General features: G+C 49.9%; 1 protein-coding gene across 1 annotated transcript in view; it reads left to right on the top strand.

Annotated features, from left to right (window-relative positions):
* Window positions 1-23,297, top strand: part of LOC123743173 (ephrin-A3-like) — a 207,172-nt gene that overhangs the window by 161,729 nt on the left and 22,146 nt on the right. The window contains exon 3 of the mRNA XM_045718917.1: window positions 1,920-1,985. Coding sequence (XP_045574873.1) covers window positions 1,920-1,985 — 66 coding nt within the window. The remainder of the gene's footprint in view (window positions 1-1,919; window positions 1,986-23,297) is intronic.

Here is a 23,297-nt window from a genome sequence, read left to right as displayed (position 1 = left end):
ACTACTACCACTACCACGTGGGCCAGGAGTATTAGTACATCTGTGAGTATACTACTATACTACACTACTATCATACTACTACCACTACCACGTGGGCCAGGAGTATTAGTACATCTGTGAGTATACTACTATACTACACTACTATCATACTACTACCACTACCACGTGGGCCAGGAGTATTAGTACATCTGTGAGTACACTACTATACTATACTACTATCATACCACTACCATGTGGGCCAGGAGTATTACTACATCTGTGAGTATACTACTATACTACACTACTATCATACTACTACCACTACCACGTGGGCCAGGAGTATTAGTACATCTGTGAGTACACTACTATACTATACTACTATCATACCACTACCACGTGGGCCAGGAGTATTACTACATCTGTGAGTATACTACTATACTATACTACTATCATACTACTACCACTACCATGTGGGCCAGGAGTATTACTACATCTGTGAGTATACTACTATACTATACTACTATCATACTACTACCACTACCACGTGGGCCAGGAGTATTACTACATCTGTGAGTATACTACTATACTATACTACTATCATACTACTACCACTACCATGTGGGCCAGGAGTATTACTACATCTGTGAGTATACTACTATACTATACTACTATCATACTACTACCATGTGGGCCAGGAGTATTATTACATCTATGAGTATTCTACTATATTATACTACTATCATTTTACTACCACGTGGGTCAGGAGTATTACTACATCTGTGAGTACACTACTATACTATACTACTATCATACTACTTCCACTACCACGTGGGCCAGGAGTATTACTACATCTGTGAGTATACTACTATACTACTACTATCATATTACTACGACTACCACGTGGGCCAGGAGTATTACTACATCTGTGGGTATACTACTATACTATACTACTATCATACTACTACTACTACTACCACGTGGGCCAGGAGTATTACTACATATGTGAGTGTACTACTATACTATACTACTATCATACTACTACCACTACCACAAGGGCCAGGAGTATTATTTCATCTACGAGTATACTACTATAATATACTACTATCATACTACTACCACGTGGGCCGGGGGTATTATTACATCTGTGAGTATACTACTATACTATACTACTATCATACTACTACCACGTGGGCCAGGAGTATAAATACCTCTGTGAGTATAGCTATTACCAGTAGTTTAATATACTACTTCTATACTACTATCATATACCACTATGACATGGGCCACATTTGTGTGTATTGATATTATTACTATATTACTACTAATATAATACTACTACTATACTATTGCTACAGTACAATACTACCACATACCATGGGTGAGGAGTACTACTGTGTCAGTTCTAGTGGTGTCCTAAATGACATCATCATGTGTGCACGCTGGTAGCATGTTTGACTTTCTGGTTTATTAAATGTTTAACTCTTTCTGGTTTATTAAATGTTTAACTCTTTCTGGTTTATTAAATGTTTAACTCTTTCTGGTTTATTAAATGTTTAACTCTTTGTGGTTTATTAAATGTTTAACTCTTTCTGGTTTATTAAATGTTTAACTCTTTCTGGTTTATTAAATGTTTGACTCTTTCTGGTTTATTAAATGTTTGACTCTTTCTGGTTTTATTAAATGTTTAACTCTTTCTGGTTTATTAAATGTTTAACTCTTTCTGGTTTATTAAATGTTTGACTCTTTCTGGTTTTATTAAATGTTTAACTCTTTCTGGTTTATTAAATGTTTAACTCTTTCTGGTTTATTAAATGTTTGACTCTTTCTGGTTTATTAAATGTTTGACTCTTTCTGGTTTATTAAATGTTTAACTCTTTCTGGTTTATTAAATGTTTAACTCTTTCTGGTTTATTAAATGTTTGTGTGTTGTGTGTTAACAGCTACACCCACTCATCACCACGGTCGCAGCTGCCTCAGACTGAGAGTGTATGTCTGCTGCTCCACAGGTGAGGACACACACACACACACACACACACACACACACACACACACACACACACACACACACACACACACACACACACAAACACCATACTCTCCCTTTCGCTCTCTGTCTCTCTCTCTCTCTCCAACTCTCTCTCTCCTACTCTTTCTCTCCCACTCTCTCTCCTACTCTTTCTCTCTCTCTCCCTCTCTCTCTTTCTCTCCTACTCTATCTCTCTCTATCCCCTCTCTCATACTATATCTCTCTCATCTATCTCTCATATCTCTGTACTATAATACTCTCTCTCTCATATCTCTCTCCTACTCTCTCTCTCCTACTCTCTCTCTCTCTCCTGCTCTGTTCTCTCTCTCTCTACTACTCTCTCTCCTACACTTTCTCTCTCCCTCCCTCTCTCTCTCTCCTACTCTTTCTCTCTCTCTCTCCCTCCCTCTCTCTCTCCTACTCTTTCTCTCTCTCTCTCTCTCTCTCTCTCTCTCTCTCTCTCTCTCTCTCTCTCTAAAACATTCACAGCTATTTATACTCTGCTGAGTTTCCCTTGCAGCATTTACCTCACAGTAGAATACAGATCTACCTCTCCTCCACCCACTGGTTCTCTCTCTTACCTCACACATACTGTAGGCACACTCTAACAGTACTGCTCAGAGGAGAGGACCACAGCTAACATTAAACATGAACACATCCCTCCCCCCTCTATCTCTCATTTATTCCCATGTGTGGTCACCTCTCTCTAGTTCAGCTTTGATCCTGTAGTTCAACTAGCCAGTCCTCTCAACTCTCTCTCTCTCTCTAGTTCAGCTTTGATCCTGTAGTTCAACTAGCCAGTCCTCTCAACTCTCTCTCTCTCTCTAGTTCAGCTTTGATCCTGTAGGTCAACTAGCCAGTCCTCTCAACTCTCTCTCTCTCTCTCTCTCTCTCTCTCTCGTTCAGCTTTGATCCTGTAGTTCAACTAGCCAGTCCTCTCAACTCTCTCTCTCTCTCTAGTTCAGCTTTGATCCTGTAGTTCAACTAGCCAGTCCTCTCAACTCTCTCTCTCTCTCTAGTTCAGCTTTGATCCTGTAGGTCAACTAGCCAGTCCTATCTCTCTCTCTCTCTCTCTCTCTCTCTCTCTCTATCTCTCTAGCTTTGTATCCTGTAGTTCAACTAGCCAGTCCTATCAACTCTCTCTCTCTCTCTAGTCCTCGCTCTCTCCTGTAGCTCTCATCTAGCTCACTCCTCTCTATCTCTCTCTCTCTCTCTCTTCTCTCTCTCTCTCTCTCTCTCTCTCTCTCTCTCTCTCTCTCTCTCTCTCTCTCTCTCTCTCTCTCTCTCTCTCTCTAATCTCTCGCTCTGCTCTCGTAGCTCTCTATCTATCTCAGTCTCTCTCTATATCTCTCTCTCTCTCTCTCTCTCTCTCTCTCTCTCTCTAGTTCAGCTTTGATCCTGTAGTTCAACTAGCCAGTCCTCTCAACTCTCTCTCTCTTTCTAGTTCAGCTTTGATCCAGTAGTTCAACTAGCCAGTCCTCTCAACTCTCTCTCTTTAGTTCAGCTTTGATCCTGTAGTTCAACTAGCCAGTCCTCTCAACTGTCTCTCTCTTTCTAGTTCAGCTTTGATCCAGTAGTTCAACTAGCCAGTCCTCTCAACTCTCTCTCTCTTTCTAGTTCAGCTTTGATCCAGTAGTTCAACTAGCCAGTCCTCTCAACTCTCTCTCTTTAGTTCAGCTTTGATCCTGTAGTTCAATTTGCCAGTCCTCTCAACTCTCTCTCTGCCTCTTCCTCCCCTGTTTCTGCCTCTGTCTTTCCCTGTTTCTGCCTCTGTCCTCCCCTGTGTCTGTCTCTGTCCTCCCCTGTTTCTGTCTCTGTCCTTCCCTTTTTCTGTCTCTGTCCTCTCCTGTTTCTGTCTCTGTCCTCCTGTTTCTGTCTCTGCTCTCCTGTTTCTGTCTCTGTCCTTCCCTGTTTCTGTCTCTGTCCTCCCCTGTTTCTGTCTCTGTCCTTCCCTGTTTCTGCCTCTGTCCTCCCCTGTTTCTGCCTCTGTCCTCCCCTGTTTCTGTCTCTGTCCTCCCCTGTTTCTGTCTCTGTCCTTCCCTTTTTCTGTCTCTGTCCTCTCCTGTTTCTGTCTCTGTCCTTCCCTGTTTCTGTCTCTGTCCTTCCCTGTTTATGTCTCTGTCTTTCCTTTTTCTGTCTCTGTCCTCCCCTGTTTCTGTCTCTGTCCTTCCCTTTTTCTGTCTCTGTCCTCTCCTGTTTCTGTCTCTGTCCTTCCCTGTGTCTGTCTCTGTCCTTCCCTGTTTCTGCCTCTGTCTTCCCTGTTTCTGTCTCTGTCCTTCCCTGTTTCTGTCTCTGTTCTTCCCTGTTTCTGCCTCTGTCCTCCCCTGTTTCTGTCTCTGTCCTTCCCTGTTTCTGTCTCTGTCCTCCCCTGTTTATGTCTCTGTCTTTCCTGTTTCTGTCTCTGTCCTTCCCTGTTTCTGTCTCTGTCTTCCCTGTTTCTGTCTCTGTCCTTCCCTGTTTCTGTCTCTGTCCTTCCCTGTTTCTGTCTCTGTCCTTCCCTGTTTCTGCCTCTGTCCTCCCCTGTTTCTGTCTATGTTCTTCCCTTTTTCTGTCTCTGTCCTCTCCTGTTTCTGTCTCTGTCCTTCCCTGTGTCTGTCTCTGTCCTTCCCTGTTTCTGCCTCTGCCTTCCCTGTTTCTGTCTCTGTCCTTCCCTGTTTCTGCCTCTGTCCTCCCCTGTTTCTGCCTCTGTCCTCCCCTGTGTCTGTCTCTGTCCTCCCCTGTTTCGGTCTCTGTCCTTCCCTGTTTCTGCCTCTGTTCTCCCCTGTTTCTGTCTCTGTCCTCCCCTGTTTCTGTCTCTGCTCTCCCCTGTTTCTGTCTCTGTCCTTCCCTGTTTCTGTCTCTGTCTTTCCCTGTTTCTGTCTCTGTCCTTCCCTGTTTCTGCCTCTGTCCTCCCCTGTTTCTGCCTCTGTCCTTCCCTGTTTCTGCCTCTGTCCTCCCCTGTTTCTGCCTCTGTCTTCCCTGTTTCTGTCTCTGTTCTTCCCTGTTTCTGCCTCTGTCCTCCCCTGTTTCTGTCTCTGTCCTTCCCTGTTTCTGTCTCTGTCCTTCCCTGTTTCTGTCTCTGTTCTTCCCTGTTTCTGCCTCTGTCCTCCCCTGTTTCTGCCTGTCCTCCCCTGTTTCTGTCTCTGTCCTTCCCTGTTTCTGTCTCTGTCCTTCCCTGTTTCTGCCTCTGTCCTCCCCTGTTTCTGCCTCTGTCCTTCCCTGTTTCTGCCTCTGTCCTCCCCTGTTTCTGCCTCTGTCCTCCCCTGTTTCTGCCTCTGTCTTCCCTGTTTCTGTCTCTGTTCTTCCCTGTTTCTGCCTCTGTCCTCCCTGTTTCTGTCTCTGTCCTTCCCCTGTTTCTGTCTCTGTCCTTCCCTGTTTCTGTCTCTGTCCTTCCCTGTTTCTGCCTCTGTCCTCCCTGTTTCTGTCTCTGTCCTCCCTGTGTCTGTCTCTGTCTTCCTGTTTCTGTCTCTGTCCTTCCCTGTTTCTGCTCTGTCCTCCCTGTTTCTGCCTCTGTCCTCCCCTGTTTCTGCCTCTGTCCTCCTGTTTCTGTCTCTGTCCCCTGTTTCTGCCTCTGTCCTTCCCTGTTTCTGTCTCTGTCCTCCCCTGTTTCAGTCTCTGTCCTTCCCTGTTTCTGCCTCTGTTCTCCCCTGTTTCTGTCTCTGTCCTCCCCTGTTTCTGTCTCTGTCTCTCCTGTTTCTGTCTCTGTCCTTCCCTGTTTCTGTCTCTGTCTTTCTTCCTGTTTCTGTCTCTGTCCTTCCCTGTTTCTGTCTCTGTCCTCCCCTGTTTCTGCCTCTGTCCTTCCCTGTTTCTGTCTCTGTCCTTCCCTGTTTCTGTCTCTGTCTTCCTGTTTCTGTCTCTGTCCTCCCTGTTTCTGTCTCTGTCCTTCCCTGTTTCTGTCTCTGTCCTTCCCTGTTTTGTCTCTGTTCTTCCTGTTTCTGTCTCTGTCCTTCCTGTTTCTGCCTCTGTCCTCCTGTTTCTGTCTCTGTCCTTCCCTGTTTCTGTCTCTGTCATTCCCTGTTTCTGTCTCTGTCCTTCCCTGTTTCTGTCGTCTGTCCTTCCCTGTTTCTGCCTCTGTCCTCCCCTTTTCTGTCTCTGTCCTTCCTGTTTCTGTCTCTGTCTTCCCTGTTTCTGTCTCTGTTCTTCCTGTTTCTGCCTCTGTCCTCCCCTGTTTCTGTCTCTGTCCTTCCCTGTTTCTGTCTCTGTCCTTCCCTGTTTCTGTCTCTGTCCTTCCCTGTTTCTGCCTCTGTCCTTCCTGTTTCTGCCTCTGTCCTCCTGTGTCTGTCTCTGTCTTCCTGTTTCTGTCTCTGTCCTTCCTGTTTCTGCCTCTGTCCTCCCTGTTTCTGCCTCTGTCCTCCCCTGTTTCTGCCTCTGTCCCTCCCTGTTTCTGCCTCTGTCCTCCCTGTGTCTGTCTCTGTCCTCCCTGTTTCAGTCTCTGTCCTTCCCTGTTTCTGCCTCTGTTCTCCCCTGTTTCTGTCTCTGTCCTCCCCTGTTTCTGTCTCTGCTCTCCCCTGTTTCTGTCTCTGTCCTTCCCTGTTTCTGTCTCTGTCTTTCCCTGTTTCTGTCTCTGTCCTTCCCTGTTTCTGTCTCTGTCCTTCCCTGTTTCTGCCTCTGTCATCCCCTGTTTCTTATCTGTCCTTCCCTGTTTCGGCCTCTGTCCTCCTCTGTTTCTGCCTCTGTCTTCCCTGTTTCTTCTCTGTCCTCCTGTTTCTGTCTCTGTCCTTCCCTGTTTCTGTCTCTGTCCTTCCCTGTTTCTGTCTCTGTTCTTCCCTGTTTCTGCCTCTGTCCTCCCCTGTTTCTGCCTGTCCTCCTGTTTCTGTCTCTGTGGCTTCCCTGTTTCTGTCTCTGTGCTTCCCTGTTTCTGTCTCTGTCCTTCCCTGTTTCTGTCTCTGTCCTCCCTGTTTCTGCCTCTGTCTTCCCTTTTTCTGTCTCTGTCCCCTCCTGTTTCTGTCTCTGTCCTTCCCTGTTTCTGTCTCTGTCCTTCCCCTGTTTCTGTCTCTGTCCTTCCCTGTTTCTGCCTCTGATCTCCCCTGTTTCTGCCTCTGTCTTCCCTTTTTCTGTCTCTGTCCTCTCCTGTTTCTGTCTCTGTCCTCTCCTGTTTCTGTCTCTGTCCTTCCCTGTTTCTGTCTCTGTCCTTCCCTGTTTCTGCCTCCGTCTTCCCTGTTTCTGTCTCTGTCCTTCCCTGTTTCTGCCTCTGTCCTCCCCTGTTTCTGCCTCCGTCCTCCCCTGTTTCTGTCTCTGTCCTCCCCTGTTTCGGTCTCTGTCCTTCCCTGTTTCTGCCTCTGTTCTCCCCTGTTTCTGTCTCTGTCCTCCCCTGTTTCTGTCTCTGCTCTCCCCTGTTTCTGTCTCTGTCCTTCCCTGTTTCTGTCTCTATCTTTCCCTGTTTCTGTCTCTGTCCTTCCCTGTTTCTGTCTCTGTCCTCCCCTGTTTCTGTCTCTGTCCTTCCCTGTTTCTGCTCTGTCTCCCTGTTTTGCCTCTGTCTTCCCTGTTTCTTCTCTGTCTTCCCTGTTTCTGTCTCTGTCCTTCCCTGTTTCTGCCTCTGTCCTCCCTGTTTCTGCCTCTGTCCTCCCCTGTTTCTGTCTCTGTCCTTCCCTGTTTCTGTTCTGTCCTTCCCTGTTTCTGCCTCTGTCTTCCCTTCTGTCTCTGTCCTCCTGTTTCTGTCTCTGTCCTCTCCTGTTTCTGTCTCTGTCCTTCCCTGTTTCTGTCTCTGTCCTTCCCTGTTTCTGTCTCTGTCCTTCCCTGTTTCTGTCTCTGTCCTTCCCTGTTTCTGTCTCTGTCCTCCCCTGTTTCTGTCTCTGTCCTCTCCTGTTTCTGTCTCTGTCCTTCCCTGTTTCTGTCTCTGTCCTTCCCTGTTTCTGTCTCTGTCCTCCCTGTTTGTGTCTCTGTCCTTCCCTGTTTCTGTCTCTGTCCTTCCCTGTTTCTGTCTCTGTCCTTCCTGTTTCTGCCTCTGTCCTTCCCTGTTTCTGTCTCTGTCCTTCCCCTGTTTCTGTCTCTGTCATTCCCTGTTTCTGTCTCTGTCATCCTGTTTCGCCCTCTCTGTTTCTGTCTCTGTCCTTCCCTGTTTCTGTCTCTGTCCTTCCCTGTTTCTGTCTCTGTCCTTCCCTGTTTCTGTCTCTGTCCTTCCCTGTTTCTGCCTCTGTCCTCCCCTGTTTCTGCCTCTGTCCTCCCCTGTTTCTGTCTCTGTCCTTCCCTGTTTCTGTCTCTGTCTTCCTGTTTCTGTCTCTGTCCTTCCCTGTTTCTGCCTCTGTCCTCCCCTGTTTCTTGCCTCTGTCCTCCCCTGTTTCTGTCTCTGTCTCCTGTTTCTGTCTCTGTCCTTCCCTGTTTCTGCCTCTGTCCTTCCCTGTTTCTGTCTCTGTCCTTCCCTGTTTCTGTCTCTGTCACTTCCCTGTTTCTGCCTCTGTCTCCCCTGTTTCTGTCTCTGTCCTTCCCTGTTTCTGTCTCTGTCCTTCCCTGTTTCTGTCTCTTCCTTCCCTGTTTCTTGTCTCTGTCCTTCCCTGTTTCTGTCTGTCTCTCCCCTGTTTCTGTCTCTGTCCTCCCTGTTTCTGTCTCTGTCATTCCTGTTTCTGCCTCTGTCATCTCCCTGTTTCTGTTCTGTCTTCCCTGTTTCTGTCTCTGTCCTTCCCTGTTTCTGTCTCTGTCCTTCCCTGTTTCTGTCTCTGTCCTCCCTGTTTCTGTCTCTGTCTCTCCTGTTTCTGTCTCTGTCCTCCCCTGTTTCTGTCTCTGTCTTCCCTGTTTCTGTCTCTGTCTTCCCTGTTTCTGTCTCTGTCCTTCCCTGTTTCTGTCTCTGTCCTTCCCTGTTTCTGTCTCTGTCATCCCCTGTTTCTGTCTCTGTCCTTCCCTGTTTCTGTCTCTGTCCTTCCTGTTTCTGTCTCTGTCCCCCTGTTTCTGTCTCTGTCCTCCTGTTTCTGTCTCTGTCTCCCTGTTTCTGTCTCGTCTTCCTGTTTCTGTCTCTGTCTTCCCTGTTTCTGCCTCTGTCCTCCCCTGTTTCTGTCTCTGTCCTTCCTGTTTCTGTCTCTGTCCTCCCTGTTTCTGTCTCTGTCCTCCCCTGTTTCTGTCTCTGTCCTCCCTGTTTCTGTCTCTGTCCTTCCTGTTTCTGTCTCTGTCCTTCCCTGTTTCTGCCTCTGTCCTCCCCTGTTTCTGTCTCTGTCCTTCCCTGTTTCTGTCTCTGTCCTCCCCTGTTTCTGTCTCTGTCCTTCCCTGTTTCTGTCTCTGTCCTTCCCCTGTTTCTGTCTCTGTCTTCCCTGTTTCTGCCTCTGTCTTCCCTGTTTCTGTCTCTGTCCTCCCTGTTTCTGTCTCTGTCCTTCCCTGTTTCTGTCTCTGTCCTTCCCTGTTTCTGTCTCTGTCCTTCCCTGTTTCTGCCTCTGTCCTTCCCTGTTTCTGTCTCTGTCCTTCTCTGTTTCTGTCTCTGTCCTTCCCTGTTTCTGTCTCTGTCCTCCCTGTTTCTGTCTCTGTCCTTCCCTGTTTCTGTCTCTGTCCTTCCCTGTTTCTGTCTCTGTCCTTCCCTGTTTCTGTCTCTGTCCTCCCCCTGTTTCTGCTCTGTCCTTCCCTGTTTCTGTCTCTGTCCTCCCCTGTTTCTGTCTCTGTCCTCCCTGTTTCTGTCTCTGTCCTTCCTGTTTCTGTCTCTGTCGTCCCCTGTTTCTGCCTCTGTCATTCCCTGTTTCTGTCTCTGCCGTTCTGTCTCTGTCCCCTGTTTCTGTCTCTGTCTTCCTGTTTCTGTCTCTGTCATTCCCTGTTTCTGTCTCTGTCCTTCCCTGTTTCTGTCTCTGTCCTTCCCTGTTTCTGTCTCTGTCTTCCTGTTTTTCTCTGTTTCCTGTTTCTCTGTCCTCCTGTTTCTGTCTCTGTCCTCCTGTTTCTGTCTCTGTCTTCCCTGTTTCTGTCTCTGTCCTTCCCTGTTTCTGCCTCTGTCCTCCCCTGTTTCTGCCTCTGTTTCCCTGTTTCTTGTCTCTGTCCTCCCTGTTTCTGTCTCTGTCCTTCCTGTTTCTGTCTCTGTCCTCCCTGTTTCTGCCTCTGTCTTCCCTGTTTCTGTCTCTGTCCCTCCTGTTTCTGTCTCTGTCCTTCCCTGTTTCTGTCTCTGTCCTTCCCTGTTTCTGTCTCTGTCCTTCCCTGTTTCTGTCTCTGTCTCCCCTGTTTCTGCCTCTGTTCTCCCCTGTTTCTGTCTCTGTCCTCTCCTGTTTCTGTCTCTGTCCTCCTGTTTCTGTCTCTGTCCTTCCCTGTTTCTGTCTCTGTCCTTCCCTGTTTCTGCCTCTGTCTTCCCTGTTTCTGTCTCTGTCCTTCCCTGTTTCTGCCTCTGTCTTCCCCTGTTTCTGCTCTCTGTCCTCCTTTTCTGTCTCTGTCCTCCCCTGTTTCTGTCTCTGTCCTTCCCTGTTTCTGCCTCTGTTCTCCCTGTTTCTGTCTCTGTCCCTCCCTGTTTCTGTCTCTGTCCCCCTGTTTCTGTCTCTGTCCTTCCCTGTTTCTGTCTCTGTCCTTCCCTGTTTCTGTCTCTGTCCTTCCTGTTTCTGTCTCTGTCCTTCCTGTTTCTGCCTCTGTCCTTCCCTGTTTCTTTCTGTCCTCCGTTTCTGTCTCTGTCCTTCCCTGTTTCTGTCTCTGTCCTTCCTGTTTCTGCCTCTGTTCTTCCTTTCTGCTCTCTGTCCTCCCTGTTTCTGTCTCTGTCCTTCCTGTTTCTGTCTCTGTCCTCCCCTGTTTCTGTCTCTGTCCTTCCCTGTTTCTGTCTCTGTCCTCCCTGTTTCTGTCTCTGTCCTCCTGTTTCTGTCTCTGTCCTTCCTGTTTCTGTCTCTGTCCTTCCCTGTTTCTGTCTCTGTCCTTCCCTGTTTCTGTCTCTGTCATTCCCCTGTTTCTGTCTCTGTCCTTCCTGTTTCTGTCTCTGTCCTTCCCTGTTTCTGTCTCTGTCCTTCCCTGTTTCTGTCTCTGTCCTTCCCTGTTTCTGTCTCTGTCCTCCCTGTTTCTGTCTCTGTCCTTCCTGTTTCTGTCTCTGTCCTTCCTGTTTCTGTCTCTGTCCTCCCCTGTTTCTGTCTCTGTCCTCCCCTGTTTCTGTCTCTGTCTTCCCTGTTTCTGTCTCTGTCCTTCCCTGTTTCTGTCTCTGTCCTTCCTGTTTCTGTCTCTGTCCTTCCCTGTTTCTGTCTCTGTCTGCTCCTGTTTCTGTCTGTCCTTCCCTGTTTCTGTCTCTGTCTTCCCTGTTTCTGTCTCTGTCCTTCCCTGTTTCTGTCTCTGTCCTCCCTGTTTCTGTCTCTGTCCTCCTGTTTCTGTCTCTCCTGTTTCTGCCTCTGTCCTTCCCTGTTTCTGCCTCTGTCCTCCCTGTTTCTGTCTCTGTCCTTCCCTGTTTCTGTCTCTGTCTTCCCTGTTTCTTCTCTGTCTCCTGTTTCTGTTCTGTCCTTCCCTGTTTCTGTCTCTGTCCTTCCCTGTTTCTGTCTCTGTCCTCCCTGTTTCTGCCTCTGTCCTCCCTGTTTCTGTCTCTGTCCTTCCCTGTTTCTGTCTCTGTCCTTCCCTGTTTCTGTCTCTGTCCTTCCCTGTTTCTGTCTCTGTCCTTCCCTGTTTCTGTCTCTGTCCTTCCTGTTTCTGTCTCTGTCCTTCCCTGTTTCTGTTCTCTGTCCTTCCTGTTTTCTCTGTCCTCCTGTTTCTGCCTCTGTCTTCCCTGTTTCTGTCTCTGTCCTTCCCTGTTTCTGTCTCTGTCTCTCCCCTGTTTCTGCTCTGTCCTTCCTGTTTCTGTCTCTGTCCTTCCCTGTTTCTTGTCTGTCCTTCCCTGTTTCTGTTCTGTCCTTCCTGTTTCTGTCTCTGTCACTTCCCTGTTTCTGTCTCTGTCTTCCCTGTTTCTGCCTCTGTCCTTCCCTGTTTCTGTCTCTGTCCTCTCCTGTTTCTGTCTCTGTCCTTCCTGTTTCTTAGTCTCTGTCCTCCTGTTTCTGTCTCTGTCCTTCCCTGTTTCTGTCTCTGTCTTCCCTGTTTCTGTCTCTGTCCTTCCCTGTTTCTGTCTCTGTCCTTCCCTGTTTCTGTCTCTGTCCTCCCCTGTTTCTGTCTCTGTCCTTCCTGTTTCTGTCTCTGTCTTCCCTGTTTCTGCCTCTGTCCTCCTGTTTCTGTCTCTGTCCTCTCCTGTTTCTGTCTCTGTCCTTCCCTGTTTCTGTCTCTGTCCTTCCCTGTTTCTGTCTCTGTCCTCCCCTGTTTCTGCCTCTGTCCTCCCTGTTTCTGTCTCTGTCCTTCCCTGTTTCTGTCTCTGTCCTCTCCTGTTTCTGTCTCTGTCCTTCCCTGTTTCTGTCTCTGTCCTTCCCTGTTTCTGTCTCTGTCCTCCCTGTTTCTGCCTCTGTCCTTCCCTGTTTCTGTCTCTGTCCTTCCCTGTTTCTGCCTCTGTCCTCCCTGTTTCTGTCTCTGTCCTCCCCTGTTTCTGTCTCTGTCCTTCCTGTTTCTGCCTCTGTCCTCCCCTGTTTCTGTCTCTGTCCTCCTGTTTCTGTCTCTGCTCTCTCCTGTTTCTGTCTCTGTCCTTCCCTGTTTCTGTCTCTGTCCTTCCCTGTTTCTGTCTCTGTCCTTCCCTGTTTCTGTCTCTGTCCTCCCTGTTTCTGCTCTCTGTCTCTTCCCTGTTTCTGTCTCTGTCTTCCTGTTTCTGTCTCTGTTCTTCCCTGTTTCTGGCCTCTTGTCCTCCTGTTTCTGCCTCTGTCCTCCCCTGTTTCTGTCTCTGTCTCCCCTGTTTCTGTCTCTGTCCTTCCCTGTTTCTGCCTCTGTCCTCCCCTGTTTCTGCCTCTGTCCTCCTGTTTCTGTCTCTGTCCTCTCCTGTTTCTGTCTCTGTCCTTCCCTGTTTCTGTCTCTGTCCTTCCCTGTTTCTGTCTCTGTCCTTCCTGTTTCTGCCTCTGATCTCCCCTGTTTCTGCCTCTGTCATCCCCTGTTTCTGCCTCTGTCCTCCCTGTGTCTGTCTCTGTCTTCCCTTTTTCTGTCTCTGTCCTCTCCTGTTTCTGTCTCTGTCCTTCCCTGTTTCTGCCTCTGTCTTCCCTGTTTCTGTCTCTGTCCTTCCCTGTTTCTGCCTCTGTCCTCCCTGTTTCTGCCTCTGTCCTCCCCTGTTTCTGTCCTCCCCTGTTTCGGTCTCTGTCCTTCCCTGTTTCTGCCTCTGTTCTCCCCTGTTTCTGTCTCTGTCCTTCTCTGTTTCTGTCTCTGTCCTTCCCTGTTTCTGCCTCTGTCTTTCCCTGTTTCTGCCTCTGTCCTTCCCTGTTTCTGCCTCTGTCCTCCCCTGTTTCTGTCTCTGTCCTCCCCTGTTTCTGTCTCTGTCCTTCCTGTTTCTGTCTCTGTCGTTCCCTGTTTCTGCCTCTGTCCTTCCCTGTTTCTGTCTCTGTCCTTCTCTGTTTCCGTCTCTGTCCTTCCCTGTTTCTGCCTCTGTTCTCCCCTGTTTCTGTCTCTGTCCTTCCCTGTTTCTGTCTCTGTCCTCCCCTGTTTCTGTCTCTGTCCTTCCCTGTTTCTGTCTCTGTCCTTCCCTGTTTCTGCCTCTGTCCTTCCCTGTTTCTGTCTCTGTCCTTCTCTGTTTCTGTCTCTGTCCTCCTGTTTCTTCCTCTGTCCTCCCCTGTTTCTGTCTCTGTCCTTCCTGTTTCTGTCTCTGTCCTTCCCTGTTTCTGTCTCTGTTCTTCCCTGTTTCTGTCTCTGTCCTCCTGTTTCTGCTCTGTCCTCCCCTGTTTCTGTCTCTGTCCTTCCCTGTTTCTGTCTCTGTCCTCCCCTGTTTCTGTCTCTGTCCTCCTGTTTCTGCCTTTGTTTTTCCTTTTTCTGTCTCTGTCCTCCCCTGTTTCTGTCTCTGTCCTTCCCTGTTTCTGTCTCTGTCCTTCCCTGTTTCTGCCTCTGTCCTCCCCTGTTTCTGTCTCTGTCCTCCCTGTTTCTGTCTCTGTTCCCTGTTTCTGTCTCTGTCCTTCCCTGTTTCTGTCTCTGTCCTCCCCTGTTTCTGCCTCTGTCTTCCCTTTTTCTGTCTCTGTCCTCTCCTGTTTCTGTCTCTGTCCTTCCCTGTTTCTGTCTCTGTCCTTCCCTGTTTCTGTCTCTGTCCTTCCCTGTTTCTGCCTCTGATCTCCCCTGTTTCTGCCTCTGTCTTCCCTGTTTCTGTCTCTGTCCTCTCCTGTTTCTGTCTCTGTCCTTCCCTGTTTCTGTCTCTGTCCTTCCCTGTTTCTGTCTCTGTCCTTCCCTGTTTCTGCCTCTGTCCTCCCCTGTTTCTGCCTCTGTCCTCCCCTGTTTCTGCCTCTGTCCTCCCCTGTGTCTGTCTCTGTCCTCCCCTGTTTCAGTCTCTGTCCTTCCCTGTTTCTGCCTCTGTTCTCCCCTGTTTCTGTCTCTGTCCTCCCCTGTTTCTGTCTCTGCTCTCCCCTGTTTCTGTCTCTGTCCTTCCCTGTTTCTGTCTCTGTCTTTCCCTGTTTCTGTCTCTGTCCTTCCCTGTTTCTGTCTCTGTCCTTCCCTGTTTCTGCTTCTGTCCTCCCTGTTTCTGCCTCTGTCCTTCCCTGTTTCTGCCTCTGTCTCATCCCTGTTTCTGCCTCTGTCTTCCCTGTTTCTGCCTCTGTCCTCCCTGTTTCTGTCTCTGTCCTTCCCTGTTTTGTCTCTGTCCTTCCCTGTTTCTGTCTCTGTTCTTCCCTGTTTCTGCCTCTGTCCTCCCCTGTTTCTGCCTGTCCTCCTGTTTCTGTCTCTGTGCTTCCCTGTTTCTGTCTCTGTGTTCCCTGTTTCTGTCTCTGTCCTTCCCTGTTTCTGTCTCTGTCCTCCCTGTTTCTGCCTCTGTCTTCCTTTTTCTGTCTCTGTCCTCCTCCTGTTTCTGTCTCTGTCCTTCCCTGTTTCTGTCTCTGTCCTTCCCTGTTTCTGTCTCTGTCCTTCCCTGTTTCTGCCTCTGATCTCCCCTGTTTCTGCCTCTGTCTTCCCTTTTTCTGTCTCTGTCCTCTCCTGTTTCTGTCTCTGTCCTCTCCTGTTTCTGTCTCTGTCCTTCCCTGTTTCTGTCTCTGTCCTTCCCTGTTTCTGCCTCCGTCTTCCCTGTTTCTGTCTCTGTCCTTCCCTGTTTCTGCCTCTGTCCTCCCCTGTTTCTGCCTCCGTCCTCCCCTGTTTCTGTCTCTGTCCTCCCCTGTTTCGGTCTCTGTCCTTCCCTGTTTCTGCCTCTGTTCTCCCCTGTTTCTGTCTCTGTCCTTCTCTGTTTCTGTCTCTGTCCTTTCCTGTTTCTGCCTCTGTTCTCCCCTGTTTCTTTCTCTGTCCTTCTCTGTTTCTGTCTCTGTCCTTCCCTGTTTCTGTCTCTGTCTTTCCCTATTTCTGCCTCTGTCCTTCCCTGTTTCTGCCTCTGTCCTCCCTGTTTCTGTCTCTGTCCTCCCTGTTTCTGTCTCTGTCCTTCCCCTGTTTCTGTCTCTGTGTCCCTGTTTCTGCCTCTGTCCTTCCCTGTTTCTGTCTCTGTCCTTCTCTGTTTCTGTCTCTGTCCTTCCCTGTTTCTGCCTCTGTTCTCCCCTGTTTCTGTCTCTGTCCTTCCCTGTTTCTGTCTCTGTCCTCCCTGTTTCTGTCTCTGTCCTTCCCTGTTTCTGTCTCTGTCCTTCCCTGTTTCTGCCTCTGTCCTTCCCTGTTTCTGTCTCTGTCCTTCTCTGTTTCTGTCTCTGTCCTCCCTGTTTCTTCCTCTGTCCTCCCCTGTTTCTGTCTCTGTCCTCCCTGTTTCTGTCTCTATCCTTCCCTGTTTCTGTCTCTGTTCTTCCCTGTTTCTGCCTCTGTCCTCCTGTTTTTCGCCTGTCCTCCTGTTTCTGTCTCTGTCCTTCCCTGTTTCTGTCTCTGTCCTTCCCTTTTTCTGTCTCTGTCCTCCCCTGTTTCTGCTTGTTTCTCTGTCTCTCTCCTGTTTCTGTCTCTGTCCTTCCCTGTTTCTGTCTCTGTTCTTCCCTGTTTCTGCCTCTGTCCTCCCCTGTTTCTGCCTGTCCTCCCCTGTTTCTGTCTCTGTTCCCCTGTTTCTGTCTCTGTCCTTCCCTGTTTCTGTCTCTGTCTTCCCTGTTTCTGCCTCTGTCCTCTCCTGTTTCTGTCTCTGTCCTTCCCTGTTTCTGTCTCTGTCCTTCCCTGTTTCTGTCTCTGTCCTTCCCTGTTTCTGTCTCTGTCCTTCCCCTGTTTCTGCCTCTGATCTCCCCTGTTTCTGCCTCTGTCTTCCCTGTTTCTGTCTCTGTCCTCTCCTGTTTCTGTCTCTGTCCTTCCCTGTTTCTGTCTCTGTCCTTCCCTGTTTCTGCCTCTGTCTTCCCTGTTTCTGTCTCTGTCCTTCCCTGTTTCTGCCTCTGTCCTCCCTGTTTCTGCCTCCTGTCCTCCCCTGTTTCTGTCTCTGTCCTCCCCTGTTTCGGTCTCTGTCCTTCCCTGTTTCTGCCTCTGTCTTCCCTGTTTCTGTCTCTGTTCTTCCCTGTTTCTGCCTCTGTCCTCCCCTGTTTCTGTCTCTGTCCTTCCCTGTTTCTGCCTCTGTCCTTCCCTGTTTCTGCCTCTGTCCTTCCCTGTTTCTGCCTCTGTCCTCCCCTGTTTCTGCCTGTCCTCCCCTGTTTCTGTCTCTGTCTCTCCTGTTTCTGTCTCTGTCCTTCCCTGTTTCTGTCTCTGTCCTTCCCTGTTTCTGCCTCTGACCTTCCCTGTTTCTGCTCTCTGACCCCTGTTTCTGCCTCTGATCCTCCTGTTTCTGCCTCTGTCCTCCTGTCTGTCTCTTCTTCTGTCTCTGTCCTCTCCTGTTTCTGTCTCTGTCCTTCCCTGTTTCTGTCTCTGTCCTTCCCTGTTTCTGCCTCTGTCTTCCCTGTTTCTGTCTCTGTCCTTCCCTGTTTCTGTCTCTGTCCTCCCCTGTTTATGTCTCTGTCTTTCCTTTTCTGTCTCTGTCCTCCTGTTTCTGTCTCTGTCCTTCCCTTTTTCTGTCTCTGTCCTCTCCTGTTTCTGTCTCTGTCCTTCCCTGTGGTCTGTCTCTGTCCTTCCCTGTTTCTGCCTCTGTCTTCCCTGTTTCTGTCTCTGTCCTTCCCTGTTTCTGTCTCTGTTCTTCCCTGTTTCTGCCTCTGTCCTCCCCTGTTTCTGTCTCTGTCCTTCCCTGTTTCTCTCTGTCCTCCCTGTTTCTGCCTCTGTCCTCCCCTGTTTCTGCCTCTGTCTTCCCTGTTTCTGTCTCTGTCTTCCCTGTTTCTGTCTCTGTCCTCCCTGTTTCTGTCTCTGTCCTTCCCTGTTTCTGTCTCTGTCCTTCCCTGTTTCTGTCTCTGTCCTTCCCTGTTTCTGCCTCTGTCCTCCCCTGTTTCTGTCTCTGTCCTCCCCTGTATCTGTCTCTGTCTTCCTTTTCTGTCTCTGTCCTTCCCTGTTTCTGCCTCTGTCCTCCCTGTTTCTGCCTCTGTCCTCCCCTGTTTCTGCCTCTGTCCTCCCCTGTTTCTGCCTCTGTCCTCCCCTGTGTCTGTCTCTGTCCTCCTGTTTCAGTCTCTGTCCTCCCCTGTTTCAGTCTCTGTCCTTCCCTGTTTCTGCCTCTGTTCTCCCCTGGTTTCTGTCTCTGTCCTCCCCTGTTTCTGTCTCTGCTCTCCCCTGTTTCTGTCTCTGTCCTTCCCTGTTTCTGTCTCTGTCCTTCCCTGTTTCTGTCTCTGTCCTTCCCTGTTTCTGTCTCTGTCCTTCCCTGTTTCTGCCTCTGTCCTCCCCTGTTTCTGCCTCTGTCCTTCCCTGTTTCTGCCTCTGTCCTCCCCTGTTTCTGCCTCTGTCTTCCCTGTTTCTCTATCTGTCCTCCCCTGTTTCTGTCTCTGTCCTTCCCTGTTTCTGTCTCTGTCCTTCCCTGTTTCTGTCTCTGTTCTTCCCTGTTTCTGCCTCTGTCCTCCCCTGTTTCTGTCTCTGTGCTTCCCTGTTTCTGTCTCTGTGCTTCCCTGTTTCTGTCTCTGTCCTTCCCTGTTTCTGTCTCTGTCCTCCCCTGTTTCTGCCTCTGTCTTCCCTTTTTCTGTCTCTGTCCTCTCCTGTTTCTGTCTCTGTCCTTCCTGTTTCTGCCTCTGTCCTCCCCTGTGTCTGTCTCTGTCCTCCCCTGTTTCAGTCTCTGTCCTTCCCTGTTTCTGCCTCTGTTCTCCCCTGTTTCTGTCTCTGTCCTCCCCTGTTTCTGTCTCTGCTCTCCCCTGTTTCTGTCTCTGTCCTTCCCTGTTTCTGTCTCTGTCTTTCCCTGTTTCTGTCTCTTTCCTTCCCTGTTTCTGTCTCTGTCCTTCCCTGTTTCTGCCTCTGTCCTTCCCTGTTTCTGCCTCTGTCCTCCTCTGTTTCTGCCTCTGTCTTCCCTGTTTCTGCCTCTGTCCTCCCCTGTTTCTGTCTCTGTCCTTCCCTGTTTCTGTCTCTGTCCTTCCCTGTTTCTGTCTCTGTTCTTCCCTGTTTCTGCCTCTGTCCTCCCTGTTTCTGCCTGTCCTCCCTGTTTCTGTCTCTGTGGTTCCCTGTTTCTGTCTCTGTGGTTCCCTGTTTCTGTCTCTGTCCTTCCCTGTTTCTGTCTCTGTCCTCCCTGTTTCTGCCTCTGTCTTCCCTTTTTCTGTCTCTGTCCTCTCCTGTTTCTGTCTCTGTCCTTCCCTGTTTCTGTCTCTGTCCTTCCCTGTTTCTGTCTCTGTCCTTCCCTGTTTCTGCCTCTGATCTCCCCTGTTTCTGCCTCTGTCTTCCTTTTTCTTCCTCTGTCCTCTCCTGTTTCTGTCTCTGTCCTCTCCTGTTTCTGTCTCTGTCCTTCCCTGTTTCTGTCTCTGTCCTTCCCTGTTTCTGCCTCCGTCTTCCCTGTTTCTGTCTCTGTCCTTCCCTGTTTCTGCCTCTGTCCTCCCCTGTTTCTGCCTCACGTCCTCCCCTGTTTCTGTCTCTGTCCTCCCCTGTTTCGGTCTCTGTCCTTCCCTGTTTCTGCCTCTGTTCTCCCCTGTTTCTGTCTCTGTCCTTCTCTGTTTCTGTCTCTGTCCTTTCCTGTTTCTGCCTCTGTTCTCCCCTGTTTCTTTCTCTGTCCTTCTCTGTTTCTGTCTCTGTCCTTCCCTGTTTCTGCCTCTGTCTTTCCCTATTTCTGCCTCTGTCCTTCCCTGTTTCTGCCTCTGTCCTCCCCTGTTTCTGTCTCTGTCCTCCCCTGTTTCTGTCTCTGTCCTTCCCTGTTTCTGTCTCTGTCGTTCCCTGTTTCTGCCTCTGTCCTTCCCTGTTTCTGTCTCTGTCCTTCTCTGTTTCTGTCTCTGTCCTTCCCTGTTTCTGCCTCTGTTCTCCCCTGTTTCTGTCTCTGTCCTTCCCTGTTTCTGTCTCTGTCCTCCCCTGTTTCTGTCTCTGTCCTTCCCTGTTTCTGTCTCTGTCCTTCCCTGTTTCTGCCTCTGTCCTTCCCTGTTTCTGTCTCTGTCCTTCTCTGTTTCTGTCTCTGTCCTCCCCTGTTTCTTCCTCTGTCCTCCCCTGTTTCTGTCTCTGTCCCCCTGTTTCTGTCTCTGTCCTTCCCTGTTTCTGTCTCTGTTCTTCCCTGTTTCTGCCTCTGTCCTCCCCTGTTTCTGCCTGTCCTCCCTGTTTCTGTCTCTGTCCTTCCCTGTTTCTGTCTCTGTCCTTCCTTTTCTGTCTCTGTCCTCCCCTGTTTCTGCCTTTGTTTTCCTTTTTTCTGTCTCTGTCCTCTCCTGTTTCTGTCTCTGTCCTTCCCTGTTTCTGTCTCTGTTCTTCCCTGTTTCTGCCTCTGTCCTCCCCTGTTTCTGCCTGTCCTCCCCTGTTTCTGTCTCTGTGCTTCCCTGTTTCTGTCTCTGTCCTTCCCTGTTTCTGTCTCTGTCCTCCCCTGTTTCTGCCTCTGTCTTCCCTTTTTCTGTCTCTGTCCTCTCCTGTTTCTGTCTCTGTCCTTCCCTGTTTCTGTCTCTGTCCTTCCCTGTTTCTGTCTCTGTCCTTCCCTGTTTCTGTCTCTGTCCTTCCCTGTTTCTGCCTCTGATCTCCCCTGTTTCTGCCTCTGTCTTCCCTGTTTCTGTCTCTGTCCTCTCCTGTTTCTGTCTCTGTCCTTCCCTGTTTCTGTCTCTGTCCTTCCCTGTTTCTGCCTCTGTCTTCCCTGTTTCTGTCTCTGTCCTTCCCTGTTTCTGCCTCTGTCCTCCCCTGTTTCTGCCTCCGTCCTCCCCTGTTTCTGTCTCTGTCCTCCCCTGTTTCGGTCTCTGTCCTTCCCTGTTTCTGCCTCTGTCTTCCCTGTTTCTGTCTCTGTTCTTCCCTGTTTCTGCCTCTATCCTCCCCTGTTTCTGTCTCTGTCCTTCCCTGTTTCTGCCTCTGTCCTTCCCTGTTTCTGCCTCTGTCCTTCCCTGTTTCTGCCTCTGTCCTCCCCTGTTTCTGCCTGTCCTCCCCTGTTTCTGTCTCTGTCCTCTCCTGTTTCTGTCTCTGTCCTTCCCTGTTTCTGTCTCTGTCCTTCCCTGTTTCTGCCTCTGATCCTCCCTGTTTCTGCCTCTGACCTCCCCTGTTTCTGCCTCTGACCTCCCTGTTTCTGCCTCTGTCCTCCCCTGTGTCTGTCTCTGTCTTCCCTCTTTTCTGTCTCTGTCCTCTCCTGTTTCTGTCTCTGTCCTTCCCTGTTTCTGTCTCTGTCCTTCCCTGTTTCTGCCTCTGTCTTCCCTGTTTCTGTCTCTGTCCTTCCCTGTGTCTGTCTCTGTCCTCCCTGTTTATGTCTCTGTCTTTCCTTTTTCTGTCTCTGTCCTCCCCTGTTTCTGTCTCTGTCCTTCCCTTTTTCTGTCTCTGTCCTCTCCTGTTTCTGTCTCTGTCCTTCCCTGTGTCTGTCTCTGTCCTTCCCTGTTTCTGCCTCTGTCTTCCCTGTTTCTGTCTCTGTCCTTCCCTGTTTCTGTCTCTGTTCTTCCCTGTTTCTGCCTCTGTCCTCCCCTGTTTCTGTCTCTGTCCTTCCCTGTTTCTGCTTCTGTCCTCCCCTGTTTCTGCCTCTGTCCTCCCCTGTTTCTGCCTCTGTCTTCCCTGTTTCTGTCTCTGTCTTCCCTGTTTCTGTCTCTGTCCTTCCCTGTTTCTGTCTCTGTCCTTCCCTGTTTCTGTCTCTGTCCTTCCCTGTTTCTGTCTCTGTCCTTCCCTGTTTCTGCCTCTGTCCTCCCCTGTTTCTGCCTCTGTCCTCCCCTGTATCTGTCTCTGTCTTCCCTTTTTCTGTCTCTGTCCTTCCCTGTTTCTGCCTCTGTCCTCCCCTGTTTCTGCCTCTGTCCTCCCCTGTTTCTGCCTCTGTCCTCCCCTGTTTCTGCCTCTGTCCTCCCCTGTGTCTGTCTCTGTCCTCCCCTGTTTCAGTCTCTGTCCTCCCCTGTTTCAGTCTCTGTCCTTCCCTGTTTCTGCCTCTGTTCTCCCCTGTTTCTGTCTCTGTCCTCCCCTGTTTCTGTCTCTGCTCTCCCCTGTTTCTGTCTCTGTCCTTCCCTGTTTCTGTCTCTGTCTTTCCCTGTTTCTGTCTCTGTCCTTCCCTGTTTCTGTCTCTGTCCTTCCCTGTTTCTGCCTCTGTCCTCCCCTGTTTCTGCCTCTGTCCTTCCCTGTTTCTGCCTCTGTCCTCCTGTTTCTGCCTCTGTCTTCCCTGTTTCTGCCTCTGTCCTCCCCTGTTTCTGTCTCTGTCCTTCCCTGTTTCTGTCTCTGTCCTTCCCTGTTTCTGTCTCTGTTCTTCCCTGTTTCTGCCTCTGTCCTCCCCTGTTTCTGCCTGTCCTCCCCTGTTTCTGTCTCTGTGCTTCCCTGTTTCTGTCTCTGTGCTTCCCTGTTTCTGTCTCTGTCCTTCCCTGTTTCTGTCTCTGTCCTCCCCTGTTTCTGCCTCTGTCTTCCCTTTTTCTGTCTCTGTCCTCTCCTGTTTCTGTCTCTGTCCTTCCCTGTTTCTGTCTCTGTCCTTCCCTGTTTCTGTCTCTGTCCTTCCCTGTTTCTGCCTCTGATCTCCCCTGTTTCTGCCTCTGTCTTCCCTTTTTCTGTCTCTGTCCTCTCCTGTTTCTGTCTCTGTCCTCTCCTGTTTCTGTCTCTGTCCTTCCCTGTTTCTGTCTCTGTCCTTCCCTTTTTCTGCCTCTGTCTTCCCTGTTTCTGTCTCTGTCCTTCCCTGTTTCTGCCTCTGTCCTCCCCTGTTTCTGCCTCCGTCCTCCCCTGTTTCTGTCTCTGTCCTCCCCTGTTTCGGTCTCTGTCCTTCCCTGTTTCTGCCTCTGTTCTCCCCTGTTTCTGTCTCTGCCTTCCCCTGTTTCTGTCTCTGCTCTCCCCTGTTTCTGTCTCTGTCCTTCCCTGTTTCTGTCTCTGTCTTTCCCTGTTTCTGTCTCTGTCCTTCCCTGTTTCTGTCTCTGTCCTCCCCTGTTTCTGTCTCTGTCCTTCCCTGTTTCTGCCTCTGTCCTCCCCTGTTTCTGCCTCTGTCCTTCCCTGTTTCTGCCTCTGTCTTCCCTGTTTCTGTCTCTGTTCTTCCCTGTTTCTGCCTCTGTCCTCCCCTGTTTCTGCCTCTGTCCTCCCCTGTTTCTGTCTCTGTCCTTCCCTGTTTCTGTCTCTGTCCTTCCCTGTTTCTGCCTCTGTCCTCCCCTGTTTCTGCCTGTCCTCCCCTGTTTCTGTCTCTGTCCTCTCCTGTTTCTGTCTCTGTCCTTCCCTGTTTCTGTCTCTGTCCTTCCCTGTTTCTGTCTCTGTCCTTCCCTGTTTCTGTCTCTGTCTTTCCCTGTTTCTGTCTCTGTCCTTCCCTGTTTCTGTCTCTGTCCTCCCCTGTTTCTGTCTCTGTCCTTCCCTGTTTCTGCCTCTGTCCTCCCCTGTTTCTGCCTCTGTCCTTCCCTGTTTCTGTCTCTGTTCTTCCCTGTTTCTGCCTCTGTCCTCCCCTGTTTCTGCCTCTGTCCTCCCCTGTTTCTGTCTCTGTCCTTCCCTGTTTCTGTCTCTGTCCTTCCCTGTTTCTGTCTCTGTCCTTCCCTGTTTCTGCCTCTGTCCTCCCCTGTTTCTGCCTGTCCTCCCCTGTTTCTGTCTCTGTCCTCTCCTGTTTCTGTCTCTGTCCTTCCCTGTTTCTGTCTCTGTCCTTCCCTGTTTCTGTCTCTGTCCTTCCCTGTTTCTGCCTCTGACCTCCCCTGTTTCTGCCTCTGACCTCCCCTGTTTCTGTCTCTGTCCTCCCCTGTGTCTGTCTCTGTCTTCCCTTTTTCTGTCTCTGTCCTCTCCTGTTTCTGTCTCTGTCCTTCCCTGTTTCTGCCTCTGTCTTCCCTGTTTCTGTCTCTGTCCTTCCCTGTTTCTGCCTCTGTCCTCCCCTGTTTCTGCCTCTGTCCTCCCCTGTTTCTGTCCTCCCCTGTTTCGGTCTCTGTCCTTCCCTGTTTCTGCCTCTGTTCTCCCCTGTTTCTGTCTCTGTCCTTCTCTGTTTCTGTCTCTGTCCTTTCCTGTTTCTGCCTCTGTTCTCCCCTGTTTCTTTCTCTGTCCTTCTCTGTTTCTGTCTCTGTCCTTCCCTGTTTCTGCCTCTGTCTTTCCCTGTTTCTGCCTCTGTCCTTCCCTGTTTCTGCCTCTG

Source organism: Salmo salar, chromosome ssa05 (assembly GCF_905237065.1).
Source record: "Salmo salar chromosome ssa05, Ssal_v3.1, whole genome shotgun sequence".
Lineage (NCBI taxonomy): Eukaryota > Metazoa > Chordata > Actinopteri > Salmoniformes > Salmonidae > Salmo > Salmo salar.
The sequence above is the reverse complement of the archived record's forward strand: the minus strand, read 5'-3'. Positions and strand labels throughout refer to the sequence as shown.